General features: G+C 36.9%; 1 protein-coding gene across 4 annotated transcripts in view; it reads right to left on the minus strand.

Annotated features, from left to right (window-relative positions):
* The window catches only part of LOC133519799 (methylcytosine dioxygenase TET-like), a 143,735-nt gene that overhangs the window by 116,886 nt on the left and 6,698 nt on the right, over positions 1-20,151 (minus strand). For all 4 annotated transcript variants that reach the window (XM_061853907.1, XM_061853906.1, XM_061853905.1 and 1 more), the window contains exons 2-3: positions 12,900-14,687; positions 5,069-5,209 (exon numbers count right to left, since the gene is read on the minus strand). In XM_061853907.1, coding sequence (XP_061709891.1) covers positions 5,069-5,209; positions 12,900-14,033 — 1,275 coding nt within the window. In that variant the 5' untranslated portion in view covers positions 14,034-14,687. The remainder of the gene's footprint in view (positions 1-5,068; positions 5,210-12,899; positions 14,688-20,151) is intronic.

Below are 20,151 nucleotides of genomic sequence, written 5' to 3' on the forward strand. Positions count from 1 at the left end.
ACAGCGCCGAAAATGGAATAAAAGTCGTAAACCATAATCAAATTGCAATAACAACAATAAATTCGTTTTAATTTCAAGATGGCGACATATTTCTGTGTCATAAATCGGTGCCGAAAAAGAATGTCGATTAAACTGTAGGTACACTAAATATTCGAGAAAACAAAAAAGCAATTAAAATGGACGATAAACGCAGATTTATGGACAAGTTTGTTAGTAATGTTTATTGCTAGACTGTTTGCACGGCGAAGGAAAGCGTTATTCTTTTGCGAGGCACTTTTTGGCGCTCACCCATTTGTGTACATGGCTGTTTTTATTTACTTAAGAGAATTATCTTTCTGAAACATGAAGGAACGCTTACTTTAGCTTACAAGGCCAAATGAAACCAAAAATATATTTGTGTAAATATAATAAAGGAAAAGGCATTCATCTATTTTAGCATAACTTCGTTTCAGAGTTTTTTATTTTTATTTTATTTATTTATTTTTGTTATCAAGGATCCTAGTGAAGTAACTGAATTGGTTACATCATTACCAACACATTTTATCCAGAAATCAAAACACTATATCACGTATCACGTGACATGACGACGTAGTCTACACCGAAAAATTGTTCTTGCTGACGGAAGATACTTATAAGAAACCAAAATTAGCCCAGGCAATTTTCCACCTCCGCTAAGAGCTGAAGTCTCTGTTCTCTGTTCGTTATTCCTAACTCGGCAACATTTCACACAAAACCCTAACCTTTTAGCTAGAACTTCTAAAAAGTATTTCAACTTAAAAGATTTGTTTTTCGTGGGGTAGCGTAATTCACGATTTTAGCTGAATTTCAGTGAAGGTGATACATCTTTCTTGTAAATCATTTCTATTTCTATTTATTGACTCATTTTACGAATCCTTGCTCTTCGTGAAACGGACTGATTTGACCAAATAAAAATGAAGATTTCCTGAAATAATTTTGATCCAGATTTTAAAGGAATAATTTTATAATAAACTCTATTTCGAATACTTAAGACGAAAAGATATCAAAATTAATACCTATACAATTTCTACCAAATGACATTACCTATATTTACAAAAACGTTTTTAGCTATTCCTATTATTAAAATTAGTCCATTATTTCGATTAAGTTTCCTTCATAAACTTCTAAAGCAGAATGGTCAGCTTTATGATTGTTAAACAAACTTGAATTCAAACAACCAACTGCTACACTGCTATCAAACTTATTATTTAATCTTAATCAACCGAAAAACACCTTTGACCAACAATAGGTAGGTAGCGATCGATAAAAATCCTAAAGGCGGTCCGTTTGTGAGCCGCGCGTTCTGATTGGAGGACGGGGCAGCTGCGCCGCACGCGCCGCCGTGGCCGACATGTGATAGGTACAATGCAGAAAAAAAAAGATTTTTTATCAGTATTGAGCATGTGTCTATTATATTGTAAGACTTGAACGATATTACAGCTGTCGTTAACCTTAGGAAAATGTCACAGATTACAAACGGCATTGGTTGTCTTCGTTTATAGAAACATATTTGTACTTTGGATCTATATCTATGGGACAAATAGCCTTTATTGTTTTTTAAAGCTACATACTTAAAAATATGAAACTTAAATGATATAAATAAATATTATAGGACATTATTACACAAATTGACTAAATCCCACAGTAAGCTCAATAAGGCTTGTGTTGAGGGTACTTAGACAACGATATATATATAATATATAAATATTTATAAATACTTAAATAGATAGAAAACACCCATGACTCAAGAAAAAATATCCATGCTCGTCACACGAATAAATGCCCTTACCAGGATTTGAACCAGGGACTATCGGCATCATAGGCAGGGTCACTACCCACTAGGCCAGACGAGTCGTCAAATAAATAAAATATAAAAATATTACATTGCCTATTCGTCGATTTTTGTGATATTTTTTGTTGGCTTTACGACTTTACGTATTCACAATACCCATACAGTAAAATCATCGACAACTGTTGCGCGACGCGTGCGCCGATGAGGGCGACATGTGATCGATACAATGTAGTTTTAAAAATCAGAAGCATGTGTCTATTATCAGTGGGTTCAATTTAACATTAGAGCTGCCTCTTTAAATTTAAATTGTACAATGCAAAACGAAACGCTTGGAATAAAAATGTGTAGCCTACTTTAGAAATTCAATTCCTAGAGAAGTCAAAGCTTGTCAATAAATATAATAAGAAATAAACAGTTCATATAATCATTAACACTTTTTTGATTGAGAATGTTGTTATTGCACATGTACAATTTCATTCCTACATTACTTTAAACAATATTTTAATTCAACAAGTTGGCACAAATATTGGCCGAACATTCTATTTGAGTAAATGAATGAAGTCAGAGATAACGAAAGATAAACGCCAGGTGTCAAAGATCATAGACTTAATGGCCGCACCCGGCCTTTGAGAAATGGATTAAAAGCACAGTATCCAGGGCAGGAAATGATGTTTTTCCTTCTTTTTTTAATATTATTAATTGTATCAGAGCGAAAATCAGAATTTATAATAAAGATTAAAGTTAACTTGTCCTGAATGCCTGAACCTATATTATTTTGTAAAATACATATTTGGGTGACCGCTAAAACCAGGCATAAAGAATTTTTGCAAGCAAAAAGACCTAGCTGTGTCGATTTTCTTCTTTGTGACGATATATCGTAATTTTTATCGAATTTGTTGCAGCTTTTTCAGAATATTAATTTAAAATATATTTATTTGGGGGTCAAACATTCATTACGTCACACGAATTTCTAGGTTTATTAACCCCTCCCCCCTCCTTGTCACACTGGTGTAACGTCACATTTTTGGCAATTTTGATTTCAATAAAATCGGCAAATCGAATGAGGTATTATTAATATGTTATCAAATTTTTTTGTTAAAAGAATATTAGTCATGCTATACACTAAAACTGATTAGGAACGAATAAAAACGAATATCGTTCTAAAAACTTGTTATTTTAATGGACAGCGAATAAAATAAAAAATATATTTTCGGTTCTTGATGAAGTTAAAGTGACTCCCCCTCCTCCTTGTCACAACATGTAGCATTAGCTTGACCCCCTCCCTTACCCTAAACGTGTGATGTATTAATGGATGACCCCTTATTTACATACGCCCAATATTTTTTCATTTAGGATTTGGCGTACTCTGCGGTCTTTCTGATTGAACTCGTCTTAAAATCCACTTAGCCCTTTATCAATTACCTCCACATTTTCGGATTAACTTAATACAATTCTCGTTCGCAAGATGATTTGTAATTAGGTGAGCTAAGTAAAGGTGTTACGGAGGGGGTTGCCTCCCTCTAAGCTTTACGGTGCTTGTTTTAAAACTAATTTGCTAAACTTCCTTCGTAGCCGTTAAGTTATAATCGTAAATTAAGTGGAGTACCGACGCTTTTTTCTTCGGACGAAACTTGCCGGCGAAATACTGGCCGCTTTTTTCAGCCGTTTGAATTGTGAATAAGGAAAGTTCTGAATTTGAAAAAAGAATCACATTCTTTCCATGTTGTTTTTAGTCGCTAGGCACCTATACTAAATGTTCATATTTTTAAACCAAATATAATAAAAGGAGACAGATAATGACGTAGATTCGAGAGAGCAGCACGAACGATGTTTTCACGGGCTATTAACTCCGCGGTTATGTTTTTATTACGATTTTATGGTAACGAGTGTCTTTGTTTTGAATTTCGATTTTGTATTTATTAAAGATGACGACTTATTCGCCTAGTTCTTTAAAAAAATTGGATACGACGTTGTGGCAAATATATACGTCTGATTATGAAAGACCTCAATAGCAGGTAGATCTGGCGTGCTTATGAATAAATACTGTGACCTTAGGAAGTGAATTCGACTCAGTGAATAATATTGTACTTAGGTATATGAAAACAGGACTTAGTGCTACTTATACGCTGTGAATCTTTAAAATAGGGCATATGATACTAGTACATATATGCCGATCTCTTCTCGTTTTTACAATAAATTTGACAAGACTTAATGGGTAAAATCAGTGGTTTCATCACACAACTGATATGCCGTGCTGAAAAACATATTGAAACACTTTCAACAATTGTACTTCCTGGTCTGTAGCTTTATACTTCGCAATGGAATAACAAATGCAAATCTTCCGTTGAATAAGTCATATCGCACTTGCGTCATCCACAAGTTTTTCTTCAAGATATCCTACATTGAATGAAACATGACCGGCCTGAAAAATTATCGTAAATTGTGAATGAATTTCAAGTGCCAAGGTCTGGATATAAAATGTTATATGCGACATTTGCCAAACTATTGCCCATGTGGGTGCAAAGAATTTGTGACTATTAAATCAGTCTTGCTAACTTCATTAACTTTCGGAAATAATATTGTTGAAATTTATCATTACCACGAAACCGTGTATGATACAGGGTCTTGATTTTTCTTTAGTATATTCTAGCTAGCGCAACTACTGTCATGACATGATGCGATCGATGTCTGTGACGTTACAAAGATTTATCGATTTGAAAAGAGTTGAGATCGAACGAGCTTTTAATTTCGCAGTGTCTTTTTCAAAGTATCAATTCATTTTATTCATAAAATCGGACGCTAGTTGAAATCAGTTTAGTTATACGGTTGCGTTTCCACCAGCGATATGCGAGGATGCCTTGCGAGGGATGTGTTTGTTAATTCAATCCAATATTTTTAATTCGAATAATACAATCCATATTCGTGTTAGCACATAGCACCAAACGAACCAATAATAACCAATTATATTAATATAAATTGATCACTACTACGTTTCTATTAGTTGCGTTTAGTAAAAGTACGTGGGACGCGCGAATATAATTGTCGCGGTCCGGTACCAGCTTTTTATAAAGTTATAAATTCCAAAAAGTTGTTTCATCTTTTATTAAAACGATGTTTTTCCAATTATATCAACTTTTAATAAAGAAAAAAAAGGTGTTCGTTTGGCTAAAACACGACTTCGTCTAGCTAAAATGCCGTTTAAACTAGATTGTGCCGATAGTAGTACATATATGTATTTAAATTAAGCAAGTAACTAACCTTCTTCTCCGTGAGTTTCTCGCAGCGCCGCTGCTTGCATATCTGGTGACTCTTGTCGTTGCGGCACGGCGCGCAGTCCCCGCAGTTGTCCTTGCGCTGGCAACCGATGCATTCGCCACATCGCTTGCGCTTCTTCTTTGTCTGGGGATAAATCATCATTAATGTTCATGTATCTAAATACTAAGTTTACGTAACGATAAGGGTGTTACCGCATTTGTTGAGGCCGAAACGGCTTGAACAGATAAAGTTTCATACTTCTAACCGGCTGCCTTGTATCATACGAGAAGAAGCGAATGACATTGATACACGCTCTTATTAACAGACGTATAGAACTATTTCTGACCGGCTAAAACCTGATTCGACGTCAAGCAATGTGGTGACACCCAAAAGCGACTGCGATGAAGGAGTGCAAAGCTCACTCGAGTACGTTATTAGTCTTGGGGTCTGTAGTCTGTGCTACGGGTATTATGTTGCGTTTGAATATTAAGACGAAAGCGGTGGACCCGCGCGAAATCGCCTTTTCATACAAACGTAGTCCTCATTTTACTCTCTAGATATTAACATTATTGAAAATATTAATCAAGTTGTTGTATATCAACCACAGCCATGCCCCTACGTTTGGTTTTTCTCGAATTTGAAAAATTGTATGAATTCTGTTTTTCGCTCCTAATACAATAAGCAATCAAAAAATCTAAAAAAGTCAAACAAAGTGGCATAGCTATGATTAATATATAAATTATGTAAAAATATTTTCCATAATGTTAATATCCAGAGAGGAAAATGAGGACTACGTTTATATGGAGAAACGGCCAATCCCTCTTAAAGTTTGTGCAGTGGAATATAATTGCAAAGACGTATAATATGAAGTTGTTAGTGAGCAACAAAATAGGTAGAGTCAGACCAAGCTAACTGCATAGCATTTGGAATGATAAAGTAAAATTCTATGAAATTATGACGCTTATAACGACACTATCTCACCTTGTTCTATTCAAATCGGTGCAAAGTTAGCTTAGACGGACTCTAGGTAAATATTATGGCGTAATCATACAGAACATACCTAGCACAATAGAAAAAATAAGTAAATAGCGGTTGTTATAGGAACTCTGATCGACATTTTTTTTCCTAAATTGCAGAAATTAAATAGGTATTTACCGAATATAGTTTTGATACAATTTGGCTTTTCCTAATAATTTATAACTCTGTTCGCGTAAGGAGGTCTCCTATTTGTGTTTTATCCCAATTTAGAACTTCTCACGTACTGAAATTTGTGAATTTGGACACTGTTACTCAAGGTAAGTCTCATTGACGTCGTAATCAATCTACCTACTACGCCAATGCGTAACATTGACACAAAAAAATGCCCCTACAGTATCCTTTTTTAGGGTTCCGTAGCCAAATGGCAAAAAACGGAACCCTTATAGATTCGTCATGTCCGTCTGTCTGTCCGATTCTGTCACAGCCACTTTTTTCCGAAACTATAAAAGCTATACTGTTCAAACTTGGTAAGTAGATGTATTCTATGAACCGCATTATGATGTTCACACAAAAATAGAAAAAAAACAATAAATTTTGGGGGTTCCCCATACTTAGAACTGAAACTCAAAAAATCTTTTTTCATCAAACTCATACGTGTGGTGTATCTATGGATAGGTCTTTAAAAATGATATTGAGGTTTCTCATATCATTTTTTTCTAAACTGAAAAGTTTGCGCGAGAGACACTTCCAAAGTGGTAAAAAGTGTGTCCCCCCCCCCCGTAACTTCTAAAATAACAGAATGACAAATCTAAAAAAAATATATGATATACATTGCCATGCAAACTTCCACCGAAAATTGGTTCGAACGAGATCTAGTAAGTAGTTTTTTTTTAATACGTCATAAAAATTTAAAAAAAAAAAATTTTTCATCAAACCCATACGTGTGGGGTATCTATGGATAGGTCTTCAAAAATGATATTTAGGTTTCTAATATCATTTTTTTCTAAACTGAATAGTTTGCGCGAGAGACACTTCCAAAGTGAAAAAATGTGTGTCCCCCCCCCCTGTAACTTCTAAAATAACAGAATGAAAAATCTAAAAAAAATATATGATATACATTGCCATGCAAACTTCCACCGAAAATTGGTTCGAACGAGATCTAGTAAGTAGTTTTTTTTTAATACGTCATAAAAATTAAAAAAAAAAATTTTTTTTCATCAAACCCATACGTGTGGGGTATCTATGGATAGGTCTTCAAAAATGATATTTAGGTTTCTAATATCATTTTTTTCTAAACTGAATAGTTTGCGCGAGAGACACTTCCAAAGTGAAAAAATGTGTGTCCCCCCCCTGTAACTTCTAAAATAACAGAATGAAAAATCTAAAAAAAATATATGATATACATTACCATGCAAACTTCCACCGAAAATTGGTTTGAACGAGATCTAGTGAATAGTTTTTTTTTAATACGTCAATAAATTAAAAAAAATTTTTTTCATCAAACCCATACGTGTGGGGTATCTATGGATAGGTCTTCAAAAATGATATTTAGGTTCCTAACATCATTTTTTTCTAAACTGAATAGTTTGCGCGAGAGACAGTTCCAAAGTGGTAAAATGTGTGTCCAAAGTGGTAAAATGTTGAACAAGATCTAGCAAGTAGATTTTTTTTTAATACGTCTTAAATGGTACGGAACCCTTCATGCGCGAGTCCGACTCGCACTTGGCCGCTTTTTTAACCTTGGACAATGCTGACACCCAGAGGGCATTTCCACTTAACTGTGTACCATTAAGGGTCGGTTAGCAATCGTCCCAAAACTGCCGGTCAATGTCAAATCCCATACATTTTGTCAGGCATGTGACGGTTAGATGTTACTGAACACGACTTAAGTCGCGTTTTAAACTACAAGTTAAAATGAAAATGCCCCATGATGCAAAAATAGTCAATTTAATCACACTTTGGGTGGTATTCCGTATAAAATATGTAACGTAATGTAATGATCAAATTAATTCAAGTATCATAAAAAATCCACAACAGCTGTGGAGCGCGCGCCGCCATTTTGCACAATTTCATTCCAAATGAGTCGGTTATCTTCGGGTGCAATCGGGGCCGATCGTACCGTCGAACAGCTGACGATCAACGAATACCGTTTGTTTAAATTTGAAACAGCAACGTGAAAACCGCGATAAGAATACTAATCAGAGATTATCATGAAAATAAATACAGCTTGTTGATTATATGGCGACCATAATAAGATACTGCCATGCTGTAATGCTTCGATGCCATTGCCTAATTGGAAAACTGTTGTATTCGAATGCAGTCACATAAGTACTTGAAAATTTTATGAAAACAGCGATCAATATTTGCGATATCACTAACCATCAAAAACCAAATGGAATTGCGGCCAGTTAATTATCGAATTTTTCAAGGTGAATAAATGAAAAGTAAACAAACTGAATTTAGCGAACTGTTGTCACATTATCAAAAAAACGACGTTGACAGTGACGGCTGTCATCGCATGTCAAACTACGAATTTAGGTACTGTATTTTTAACCTTATTGAAATATTGACATACGCTTAGGTAGATACCGCCAATTAGCTTATTTTAAAAGTATTGTACCCGTTTCGACAGAAATAGAATAGACAATCTATTTGAATAGACAATCGATTGAATTGAAACCTGCACGGAATAACTTTATATTACTCGTACACTCCATCTGGTCGAATTGGTAATATGTTGGTTAAAGTCATCCACATGTTCATGCGAATACGTTGAATATGTAAAGTATAACTCAATTAGAATAAAACGAAAAGGTATAGTACTAGAGATGCCGTACATTTTCAGCCTCAAGAAATAGGGTTTTCCCGCTTATTCATCCGGTGTGTAATGTGGGGGCGTTCCGTTGCCGCGATTAAATAGACGCGTGTGTTCCTCCACCGCAGTTTTAACTCTTTTATGAAGAAACACAAACTCGCTATTAGGAAAACCTAATAGGGGTCGAAATTGTTTAGGGTTCACACCTTTAGTGTAATGACTTGCATATCACGAAATTAGCTAAAGATTGCATTCGCTTTCTAAGACTGTATATCAAAAACCGAGCAACGGTGGTTACAAACTTCATTTCATGAAAAAACAAGTCAAATTTGTTTTCAACGCGATGAGAAAGAGCTTGCAAACATAATCAAGCTTTCAAAAATCGATGCATTAACTTGCAAATTTTAAACGAGACATGAAAAAAGCGGAAAAGCTCGACCGGTCGATTCGTTAATGATTACATTTCTCTGGAGACACGAAGCTTTTAAAAGCTCCTAATTATCATGTTAGCCGAATTGGCTTGATTAAAAGCTTTTAAATATAATAATTACACCGACTGATGTTGCATGACTAAGAGTTTTATTAAAATAATTAGACTTTTCAGAAATGGCGTGCGAATAATGAGCACATACAACTGTCAAAACTTACGCAATGAAAATATATGCATTTCAAATATTTTAAATATTGGTTTGACTTTAAATATTTAGCCACAATATGGCCTCATCGACTTAAACAAGCTAGTGGGAATCGGAGCTTTTTGTAATGCATTAATTCTAATGGTATTTGTAGCTTTAATTAATGCCTATAAAGTAAACCAATAAAAGACTAAGTTTTGATATCAGCCCATTTTATAACAAATAAAAACCGGCCAAGTCCATGTCGGTCCACGCATGTGGAGACTTCCGTATCCGTACGTTCTACGCATACCAGCAAAAGGGTATATCTTTTCGGAACCCAGTATTTTAAAAAGTACCTATTCATTTCAAACAACTTTTTTAGTAACCTTAACCTTCAAATTAATGATTTGAGAATACATGCGTTAATATTGAGATATTTAATTAAAAAAAGAAACACATATACTTGCATGTATGGATTGCCCTATTAAAAAAATATATTCTATAATTTTAACTTAGTAGCGATGCAATATACCTTGTATTTGATAAATCTCTGTGACTTAAGTACGATCAAACGGACAAGACGAAACTATAAGGGTTCTGTTTTTGACAGTTTGGCTACGGAACCCTAAAAAAAGAAGATACGATGTTTGCTGAATCTTGATCTGGGGCAATTGACTCCAAAAGTGAAAAGAAATATCTGCATAGGGTATAAAAAATACATGCACCGTAGTGACTAACTCCTACCCCACATGTGCCACCCTTTTTACAAGTCATGGCATTTAATTACTCCGACATTGCAATACTGGCATTCAACTTACTCGTAAAACTCACTTGGACTGTCTGTCATTCATAATCTAGCTTATTGAGTGCGTTTGAGTGCAATTGAGTGCGATGCAATGTGCAGATACAGTAAAACTAGTCATTTTTATGTATTGACTGTATTAATGTAATCGTGAATTTATGAAGTCATACAATGTAATACCGTGTGGACGCGATTATGATTTGACCTTAAAAAATAAACTTAAGCATATCTATCTTTTAGGCATATAAAAGCTTCAGAAATATCTCGCATTTTTGTATAGGGATTGAAACTTTCCGAAAGGTAAAATGGAAATTTCATACATTTCTGTAACTGCTCAAGAAAATTCCGAGTACATTTCCGACCCTTTGGAAACTTTCCGCAACTTGCACATCTATAAGGTTACCAAATTTTTACACGAGTCAAAATATTATAAAACTACATCTAAAATAACCCGGCCCGAATCGTACCTGGCTCAAAGATGGGACTTGGAGAAGGGGACTTGGGCCCTTTATTCCCGCTGAACCGCAATGGAGAACTGCTGAACTAGATACGACCCAAACCCGTTACCTAATTATTAAACATTTAACTAATTTTTAAGTATGGTTACTCTATATTCAGTTATTAAATCAGAACCCAATAGTATACACCGTTTTTTTTTCCCGTTAATTTCAAGGGTGCATCCCTGAGCTTAAATTAAGTAACTTTCTCAAAGACACCGGTATTCTAATTAATTCCATTTCGGACAAAATATATATATTTTTTCTTATAAGGCCCTTACGAGCGTGTACACTTGGCTTAGGGCCTCTTTACATATTGATTAGTATGAGTTAATACATTTGCTACAAAACCTAAGTACTATCTCGGACAATTGATGTTCGAAATGACATTGATATGTCAGTTTTCAATTGTTTGGTTAAGTTCAACGTAATGCCCGTGTTACAACAACGCTATAGTTTCCTTAAACGTACTTACAGATACCCCGAAGTTAACGGAATTCAATCAAAACACGGTGTATACCTATTGGTATTATCAGTAGGTAGGTTCCTACGACGCCGCGCGCATATTTGAGTTTTGCTGAGCGATGAAGGAAGTGTTTTCTATCTAATATCAATATGTCAATAGCACAGACAAGAATAGGCCTTTGTGAATGACTTTGTAATTGAATTTCATCTTCTATATGTCAAATACCCGCTGCAGTTGAGTGAGTTCACTACCATTTAACCTAACATCTGAAATAGAGTGAAGCAAAAACCATAGGCAACGATAATTAGTGCCTATTGTACAAGGCAGCTGGCTCAAGGTGTTCGTTATTGGACTAGGAAATGTTGACATTTCTGCGGAATGCCGTCTCTACAGGGTTGTTATACAAAACGCGCCAGCTTTGGACTAGTGTAATAGGGACCTCGGGATTTGTAATAATTATTAGCAATCGGGGATCTTATTACATTGGAAAAACTAAGCTGATTGGTAAGCTATTGGAATACAAAGCTAGCACTTAGACTAAGCTTTTTTTCTTAGCCTTATGTTGAGCTACGAGAAAAATGCAACTTTAATAAGAAAATTCGTGTTAATTACAATGTTAATATAATTTTTAATTTGTCGCGCTTGATGCTTATCTTAAACATATACTAAAAATATATAGTGTTACTTAATAATTTAATAGGCACGTTTCATTATTTACCAAGTTATTAGGACCAAAACAATTTCGATGAGCATCGAATCAACTAGACGCAAACATCTAAAATTGTCCGTATCGTACCATCAGGCCGTAAGACAAAGAAGTACTTAATTATAAGTTTAGGCATCGAGCCTTATTCCGAATGTAAGATCAAATAAATGTTACCATAGAAAGATAACCTCCCAAAGTATTATTCTGAACGTAGTAGGACTGGTTGTCCTTTCACTTTTCTTTGACACAGAAGTACGGCGAGAGAGATAAGAGCCGCTAATATATTCGCGCGGTAATATAATTAAAACCGCGCCGGGCACGGGCCCTCAAACTGCCTAATTGCACTCGCTGTGAATGGGATGGGACTCATAAAATTTTCTAAGCAGGACACGCGTAAATCGCCCCACTTTAATTTGTGTTTTAAACGAGAGAAGAAGTTAATTTATTGGCGGAGCAGCCGAATCGGCTAACTATTAAATTTATAGCCGCGAAGACAGAGAGTTCGGCCATTCCGAAACTCGGAACAGAGAATAAAAACTGCTCCCCGAATAATAAAAGGTGGAATTACGGCAAAACTTTCTCTTTTTCGGGATCTCTCGAATATCCACTTTCAACGCCGTGTAGTCGGATGAAATTCTGAGAATTCTAATATCTTTCGTCGGATATTCAGTCGGCTTTTTGCGTTCCCCGGCGACTTGTTTACGCAATTCGCCAATTCGCGGAAAGAGACATTAGTTGTCGTTTTTGATTTTTCCCAGTACGGATATAATGTGCCTTTGAAACTATGTACAATCTTTTTGATTACAGGAGATTAAGAAGCTAAGTCGATCAAAGTTCGAACAATAACAAAACACAAGTGCAGGACATTGATGTGCACATATCAGCTATAAGCTGCCTGTGCATTCATAAATAATAATAATAATAAATATTACAAACTAGCTTTATTTTCTTACCTGTTTCTCTGAAGAAATGTCGTCTAGATCCATGGGCCCTGTGCTCATGGGTGGAGCCCCATGGAGCGGCGATTTAAAGCCGGCGGTGGACGACACGGCGGCCACCTGCCCGCTGCTCTCAGATCCCATCTCCATGTTAGACCCGTCCGACTCTGAGCTGTTCGCTCGCATTTTCCGCCTCTCTTTCTTCCGAAAATCCGATCTCGTGGGCGACGACCCGTTCCCGAAACCGTTCTTCTTCTCATACCCGCTGTCTATCAACATCGGGTTCTGGAAATTACTGTGATGTAGCCCGTTCGGTGTGTATTTCTCTTGGAGCGATTTCATATCGAACGGCTCGTTTTTCAACACGTGAACCACGGTTGGACTCTGAATGTTCTGTAGTAAGCTCCCATTTTGATGGAGGATTGTCCCATTTTGGTGTAAAATGCCATTTTGAGTAGGAAAAGCATTGATCGTAGCGATATTTGGTTGGTATAGCTGTATGTGCCGGTCGTCAATGTAAGCTTGTCCGGCGGGTGCGAGCTCCCGGGCTTGCAGCGGCGCCGGGACAATGGGGTAACTCCTGGCGTTTACTGCCGTGAGCGTATGGAATGTTGTAGCGTTGACAGGCGATAGCGTAGTAAGGGTCGTGGAGAGCGGCGTGACCTGCGCCAGGGTTGTGAGGTGCGCGGGAGACGATGGCGTCGTCAGCTGCGTGAGCTGCGTCAGCTGGCTAGGGCTAGCGCTGGGCGTGGGGCTGGCCGTGACCGGCACGGGCGTCACGCTCGGCAGCCCCGTCTCTGGTATGACGGTCGTCTCCGGGAACGTCTGGAACTGGCTCTGGAAGGACGGCAGCTTGTTGATGGGCTGCAGCGTGACGGACTGGTAGTCGAGGGGGGAGGAGAAGCCGGCGCGCAGGATGGCGTCCTTGGCGCCGACGGTGATGGGCATGGACTCCCAGGGGCGGTACTGCGCCTGGCTGGCGATGACGGAGACGGCGTCGCCGCGCTCGTAGTACTCCCAGCCAGGGTCGAGCAGGCGCGCGTCGGCCGCGAGGATGCGCTGCTCGTTCTCGGCCATGTCTCCGACGAAGGTCGAGAAGGGCGGCAGGTGCGCGTCCGCGCCCGCTTCGCTCCGCAGCGCCTCGCTCATGGCGCCCTTCCGCGGCGGTAGCGGATCCTCATCCTCACCGCAACACAAACGCTCAACACGTAAAGTTTTACAAAAATAAGCTCTACTAAGTCTATCTCGCTATGAACACTCGCTGCACTGGAACTTGATATTTGTACTCTGACTGCCTAAAGTTAATTGGTTAAAGTCTGTTTAAATAGCACTTAAATTACGGTTATACGGCACACTGGTTTACACTACACTAATCACAATTTCGTTAATCACTAACAAATAAATATAAAAATCCCCGAGAGGCAGTTTACACACGAGTCTTAACTACGGTTTTATAAAATCTTTGGCTGAATTTTAGAAAAATGCGTCGACTGCGTTAACGATCGATAAATATTTTGTGCACTCGTTTAACGATATCTATTATTTTGGAACGTTTAAATACTGGTCGTTGATAGATTTTTCTTTCGCTCGTTTGTTCTTCTTATTGTAAATACCGATCACTTCAGACTTAAATTAATTTGTACTGTTTGGGAGTTAGCGTATACTATGTACGGTTTATCGTTAAAAGGTTTAAAAAATAGTGCTTATATTTAGATTTTAAACGAAAGATATGACTGGAGGCTTTGGTTTGTGGGTCGTCTTTTGGTGGGTGGAGCGGCGGCTAGCCGGGCGGCCTGCACCAGTCTGAAACAAACAAACAAACACATGAACATATGGCATTCTCGAAGTATACAGAGTATACTAACAATATTAGAAATTACAAAGACAACGGAATTTGAGTACCTATATTATTTGCACAGGTTTGGACTATTCTAAGCTGTATATGTGCGAGTTGTAGGTACAACTCTACGTTGGTCGTCGGTCTTCCGCTTAGCAACTTTTGCAAGATGTAAAACGGTAGGTATACAGTTTCGCAAGCCAAAAGCCATAAGGTTTATTAAGAAAACTATAAAAAAATTCAATATAGATATATAGTACCAATGTAACTAAGGTTTGCAATCCAGATCCGAAATATATGAAATTATCCGGATCTGGATCCGGATCCACATATCATCTCGTACATTTCAGATCCGTCGTGCAAACCCTATATGTAACAGATAAATAAGGAATCGACCATTCGGATTGATGAGTGTCGCGTGGCCGAACAGTTTCGATTCAATTCACATCAGCAGGCTGCACACATCTTAAAATGAATCGCAGAAACAAGCATACCCTAGATAGCTAATCAGGTGACTTATCGATTGTTCTATCTAATTCAAAGGCGACAAAAGTGACCAAGTAATGAATATATAAAAAAAGATTATTCTTATTTTGGTAACTACACAACTTTTGGAAATTCATGCAACACATTCTAATGCAAGCAATAAATAAATCATTCCTCGCTTACGACAAACCAAATTATTAAAAGTGGGTTTAAAAGGGTATTGCCAGAAGTAAAAACTTATACATATCAATATCACTATCAATATAATAAGAAATCAAATTTCAATTCCATCAGGAAAATAACCAAACGCCCTGAGATTATAAAAGTAGAAAAAAGAAAATAAATTAAGCTTCGATTGTTTACTTCCGCGACCTCTTTCCTAAACTAAGTAATTCTTGGTACCAAAAACAACTTTATGCGATAGACTTCAGAGTTTAAATATCGAATAGAATTCAAGCCCAGTTGAGAGGTAGCAAGAGTCGTTATTTTACGCGCCGCGTTCTTAAAATGAAATAAGAAAGGAATTGCAAGCAAATTCGCAAGTTATGGGTTGGCGCGGACATGTTTACTGGCAGAAGTGGCGCACGCGCGGTACGCTGTTTTGAGGCGCGCAATCGATGGAATGATGACCGAATTTTCAATTGTTATTGCGAATTTCTATTGTCTTATCTTGTGATGGTTGCAGAATGGAATCATTTAAGTATGTCATTTATTTTTAGGGTAGTAGGTACATATTATGTAAATTAATCAATGAAAATGTAATAGCGTCCGTTGGGCAACATATCGCAAATGACTATACACTAGTTTTAAGGCAGTTGAAATTATTTTTGACTAGACTTAGATGCTAAAAGGCGTCATAAGACTGATAGGTCAGTCTCATTACCTAATCTAAACCCAAAATATTATGTTCTTAGCATATAACGTAAAAAATAATAATTTAAGTTATACCAAAGAATTTTTATACTGCGGAATAAATAAACAATACTACTTTATTTGTGTTTTTTGAAATCTGTAAAGGCTTAGGCGGAAAATCGTTAGCGGCGCTAGGCACGCATTGAGGTCACCCCGTGACGTCACGTTATCTAGTAATGACGGGGAGCATTTGTGATACTCGTACGGCATGCATGATCACGGGGTGTGTGCTGATAATGCTATGGGGTATTTACCTGCTAGTATTTTTCTCAAAGTATCTACATTTAGACAATTTAATAGCACCTATTTACATGTTTTGCTAGTATGCATTCCGCTTGGATCTTTTTAGATATTAGTACCAGGGATCGGAACCGGTTTTTTGGAAAAACTTTGAAATAAACATATATTTCGGTTTATTTTATACTCCAAATATAGGACTCGGTTGTGTTTTTAGATAACGACTTCGTATTATGAGATTGCCCAATTAGAAATGAAATAATTAACAAAGAACGAAAAAATACCGTTTTCGTTCCCATACAAAAAATACCGGTTTCCGATCCCTGATTAGTACCATAAGCCCCTAGTACCATAAGTACCATAGTTCGAATATTTTAAGCCATCGTCATGGAATTGGTAAAAATGCTTAAATAATTGGTATATATATATATATATATGTAGTATTTGTATCTTGAAAAAATGTTGATGCAAAGAATATGATTCTTATTTTCTATAGGTATGATTGAAATCATTCGCTAGGATAGCACCCATTGGAAGTAGGTACTGGAATAACCGTGATTTACGCATTCATTTGACTTATTTTGCTGAAGATTATCTATGATTGTACGTGCTTTAAATTTCCAAAACCATATAATTATAAAGAATAGAATATCTCAGCATCTTGTTAAAAAGCCCTAAGATCACTCCAACTCCAAGTTGTTTTAAAACAAACAGGAAATCGTAATAGACTCATACAAAAATAAACAATTCCATCCATTAATGGCAAGTACGTAAAGCTAACTAGATTACAGCTATATTAAATTCACGAGCTAGTTAATGAAATTTGTTAACAAGCAGGCGCGTGGGGCAACCGCGACGAATTTTAGGAGTCATCGTTATAACAGAATGCCGAACATTCCGGGGACACCGAATTCGGCCGGGTTACACAGTGTAAACAAACTATAAATAGAGTTACTCCATAGTAAAGAGTCACTATTTCGGCTACACTATTTTAAGGGAACTATTTTTGATGGTTTAAAACTATGTCTTTAAATCGAAGTGATAGGTGGGTCAGTTGATTTGAACTTGACATTAGGCACTATGACATTGTTTAATAGCTAAAAAGGAAGGCGATCGAGTACATATTATTTAGTTATCACTTGCTTTGCTCATTACAATAGAAAATATGTATAAAACTTTTCGTTTAAATGCGACCTAGGAAAGCATAGGTACGTTCTGAATATTTTTTGCTGATATGATAAATATATACTATCATAAATCATTTTAAAACATACATTTCTCATTTTATGGTCATTTCTTTCTCATATGACCTATATGAATGAATAAAAGTAGGTAACTATAATCCAATTTTTAAACAGGAAAATATCCGATTCAATTAGCTTCTAAATTTAACCCTCCTTTCAATAAAACGTGTTCTAAATTTAAAATGCTCTATTATTGGAATTGAAATTCCATTGGTTATTTTCAGCCAATCAGATCTATTCACGTTTTTCTATATTTAAACACGGAATGCTTATGCTGATAGCCTGACTTTGACATTTCGGACTTACACAGATTTCTATTTATAAACACCTATATAGTTTGGCTAGGGACTGAGTCATTTCAAACATAGACAGAGAGAATCATACTGTCTATGGCTTACGCTAGTACCAAAAAAAAAAGGACGAGGGATGAATGTAGTTTTTGTTTTTATTGATTGACAAATTATTTAATTAATGCATTTGAATAGGTATTCTTAATGGTTGAAATTGTGTTCGCTTCAACAAGATTATTGTGGCACGCTTGAATTTCCCCTTCAATACTTCAGCCAAAATGGAACACTCTTAGGTATTATAGGACCTACCTGTAAAACTTTGCCAGCAATCATTTGCAAACTTAGTAGCAATAAGTACCTATCCAAACCCGACATAAATTATCATTTCCGTCATCAATACTAAGTATAAAATATGTGTTTCTGAACTCCTTTCGCATTCGCCTTAAGACGGTTTTATTCAAAACGCTGTCGTTCTTTTTATGCAAATCTCTAGCAGCCAGCCAGTTCTAAATGGGATCGAAATAATTCCAAATTCAAGTTCAAGAAAATATTCAGCGAGCGATTGCGCCGTCAACTCCGCTAGTAATCACAAGGCAGAACTCTTTGTAGATGCGCACAAAGAGTGAACGAGAAAAAAAGATTAAAAGCTCACTCCAAACCAAACGGAACGCAGCTCTAAGCCCATGTGTGAGCGTGTGCTTACTTGGTGAAAACACTTATGTGTGCATAGGGTTTCGTCTGATCCTTCCATGTGGGTGTTTTGCGAGGGTGTGTGCGCGGAACACGATAGTATCTGGGTCTCGGTTGTCAAGGGCGACCGTACAACCGCTTGCAGCGAAAGCGTTGCGCTTTCAGCTTTGCGTTGTAATTACACGGCTTATTTTTAGCATCGGATGTTGTCACTTTTTTGTGCAATGCGCGGCGCAGCGCTGTTTAGATGTTCGGCCATCCTCGCCTGTAAACTTGAAATCGCGCCCTTGATTTCAGTTTATGGACTAATTCGAATTTCAAATAGGCGACATAAACTCTCGGTGAAACAAACACCGCGCGGCTATTTCCGAGTCGTTTCAGTCTGTTGACTTTGGAAATATGTATAATGAAATGAAATAACTTTGTAACTATTCAGTTGCAGTGCTACTCTGCTGAAAAAATCTAAAATGGTCTACGAATTGTACTAAAACACATCTTCATGAGTCAGGCACATATTGTATAGTAAGCCCCAACGTAAACTTTCAAAAGATTGTACTCAAGCGCACGCAACACAACACAATGCATTCGTCGAGAGGGGGAGAACAGATCGATATGGTTTAGTTTTCCCGGCGGCGGCGTCAGAGCGACCACTTATTCTAAAAGGATCAATTCCTTCGTATGCGGAAACATTTTAATGAAATGGACTTTCCAAAATTTAAACAGAAAGGATACACACGAAATTAGGTTGATAGTGAAGTGGCAACAAATACTATTGAACCTTCAGTTTTTGTTGCCAGTGTTGATGTTGTAATTTGCGTACTTAGCGATTTTTGTTTGTCGTGGATGTCGCAAATAATTTTGCCATATTTAATGCACGGGGAAATAATGAACTCATTCTCATCAATAATCTGCGTTTCCATTGTACTGAACATCAACAGATACAAGTTTTTTATTGAAGCAGCTGATTTTCGCTTACAAAGCTAATTAGGCTCTTTTGGTTATTCTGACAGTGTTAGGAAGCTGAGTTTTGCTTTGGGCCGATTTTTCTTAACTCTTTAATGCCCTTTATAGGACAACGGTCTCAAAAAATACCACCTTGTTGTTTTTTTTGTACAGAATTTTCAGGTCTATAATTGGCGATGAGGCTTGAATCGAGGATGTTTTTCAATCTTGCCCGTTAAAGCTACGCCATATAATCACATTATTTAGCCCTAAAACGTTTTCCTCCGTTAATTTGATTAACTTTGTATTACGTAGCACTCTCGTGTACTAATTATGGATCTATTGATGTATATTTTATTGAAATCCGCTAAATAGCTTAGGCACTAGAAGAAAAAATATGATTTAATATTCGGAGTCCTCTCAAGGCGGTTGGTTTAATTTTTCTGTAATAAAACAAGTGTAAACAAGTTGTGAAGGGTAAGAGGAATCTACCAGGGTGTACTGAATCATCAGTACTTAAACCCATAACCCTACTTTCTGGTTAAGTCGCAGTCGAGTAAAATGTTAATATTGGGGTTAATATTCATATTCCTCCGAGTTTCCTATTAAGAGAATGTCCCCTGGAAGTG

Source organism: Cydia pomonella, chromosome 7 (genome assembly GCF_033807575.1).
Source record: "Cydia pomonella isolate Wapato2018A chromosome 7, ilCydPomo1, whole genome shotgun sequence".
Lineage (NCBI taxonomy): Eukaryota > Metazoa > Arthropoda > Insecta > Lepidoptera > Tortricidae > Cydia > Cydia pomonella.